The following is a 2,099-nucleotide window of genomic DNA, read 5'->3' on the forward strand; positions in this document are numbered from 1 at the left end:
ACGAACAGGGTGTAGGAGGTTTGGGTGAAGGCGGGGGCGTTGTCATTGACGTCGGAGACCAGCACGGTTATGTTGAGCTGTGTTTGCAGCCTGGGTGTTCCCAAGTCAGTGACTGTGATGGTGATGTTGTATTCGGCTCTGCTCTCTCTGTCCAGAGGTCTCTCTGTTAGTAGGGTGTAAAAGTTTTCCAGAGAAGATTTCAGGAAGAAGGGTAGATCATCCTGAATAGAGCAACTTATTTTCCCATTTTCTTCCGAATCAAGATCTGAAACACTGAAAACTGCAACCACAGTCTCAGGCAAGTTCTCAGGTATCAGACTCGTAAATGCAGACATGGTGAGCTCTGGGGCATGGTCGTTCACGTCCATAACTTGAATCAGAACAGTGCATTTTCCAGAAAAGCTTCCACCATCTCTTGCCTCGATATTGACTTCATAGGACTGAATTGTTTCAAAATCAAGGTGTTTTTTTAGCTGAATTTCTCCTGTCAATGGATTGATTGTAAAGGTGTTGCTAATCTCCTCTGAAGCTTGGAAAAGGGAGTAGGAAATCTCTCCATTGATTCCTATGTCTGCATCCGTAGCAGAGACCGTGACAACCAGGAATCCTATCGGACTGTCTTCAGGGATCTGCACCCTATAGAAAGGCTGCTCAAATTCAGGAGCATTGTCATTGACATCTACAACTTCGATGTAGACCTGAGCGGTGCCAGACCGTGGCGGAGAGCCACCGTCCAGTGCTGTGAGGGTTAACCTGAGCTCAGGTTCCTCCTCGCGATCCAAAGCTTTGTCCAACACCAGTTCTGGATATTTCCTGCCATCGCTGCGTTTCCGGGTAAGGACCCGAAAATAGGAGTTGGGACTGATTATATAGTTCTCAATATTATTTGGGCCTACATCCATGTCTTGAGCATTCTTCAGAGGAAATGTAGTCCCAGGAGGACTGCTCTCTGATACTTGTAGCAACATTTCTTTGTCCAGGAATACCGGAGAGTGGTCATTTATGTCTACCACTTGTAGCTCAGCTTGAAAAAATTCTAAGGGACTCTCTAGCAACACCTGGAAACGTAGCACACAGGGCTCCGTGTGACCGCACAATTCCTCGCGGTCCAGTTTCTCATTTAGCAACAAATCTCCTGTCTCCTGATCAAGCTGCAAATGTAGTTTGTTGCCTTTGGAAACGACCCTAACTCCTCGCCTAGAGAGTTCCCTCTGCCCCAGACCCAGGTCCTTTGCTAAATTGGTTACAAAGGAACTGCCTTCAGTTTCCTCCAACACAGAATAGCGCCTAGGTGCCGCCGCGCCCACCACAGATAAGACCAAAAGGAGAAGAAAGGAAAACAGGACTTGCCTTTGTCTGCAAATGAGCTTCCCGCTGGGCTCCATTGTTCGATACAGCCTCCTGTGAGGGTGGTTCTGCAGAACTGTAAAGTCCTAGTGTCTGAGACCGCAGTTATTCCACCAGATATTACAGCTCAGAAATATTCCAGCGAGTAGTCCTTTCCAGAGGACCCAGTCCTCCTTTCTTTGGCATCCACGCTTCCGGTGGGCTTTCAGGCTCTGATGGTAAATTTTGCAAGTTAATGGAGCTGCAGCTGCTCTTCGGTTTGTACCTTCTTATCCTACAGCGCCACCATGCGTCCTCAAAGAATTTCACATTTCGTAGGATGAAAATGGATGCAATATTCCTAACTCTGCCTACGTGTACCACGCAGCTATGTAAAGTTACAACACTACCTCTACTATCGCCAGACCTTATTGGACAGACAACTGCCTGAAGGCCAAACAAAAGAAATGACATTAGTGGGGACTCTTTCAATAATGCTATTTGAGTTTGGGGCAAAAAGGAAATATTTAGGTAACAACCTGGCTGGGAAGAGAGAATATATGCAGTAAATCAGAAAATATATATGCTTGGAATAACAGAAAACTTTTAGAATGATATACTTTTATTGCCATGAACCATGGAAATAATCAGTAGCTGTGAACCTCGGACAGATTATTTAACCTCTCTCTGCCTTAGTTTTCTTATCTGTAGGGTGAGGATCATAATAGTACCTACCACATAGGGCTGTTGTGAATTCCTCACCTTACAGACGA

At 45.7% G+C, this 2,099-nt stretch overlaps 1 protein-coding gene across 1 annotated transcript in view; it reads right to left on the reverse strand.

Annotated features, from left to right (window-relative positions):
• LOC105811547 (protocadherin Fat 4-like) overlaps positions 1 to 2,099 on the reverse strand; it is a 28,874-nt gene that overhangs the window by 6,021 nt on the left and 20,754 nt on the right. The window contains exon 5 of the mRNA XM_012645788.1: positions 3 to 1,423. Coding sequence (XP_012501242.1) covers positions 3 to 1,423 — 1,421 coding nt within the window. The remainder of the gene's footprint in view (positions 1 to 2; positions 1,424 to 2,099) is intronic.

Source organism: Propithecus coquereli, unplaced genomic scaffold (genome assembly GCF_000956105.1).
Source record: "Propithecus coquereli isolate 6110/MARCELLA unplaced genomic scaffold, Pcoq_1.0 Scaffold236, whole genome shotgun sequence".
Taxonomy (NCBI): Eukaryota; Metazoa; Chordata; class Mammalia; order Primates; family Indriidae; genus Propithecus; species Propithecus coquereli.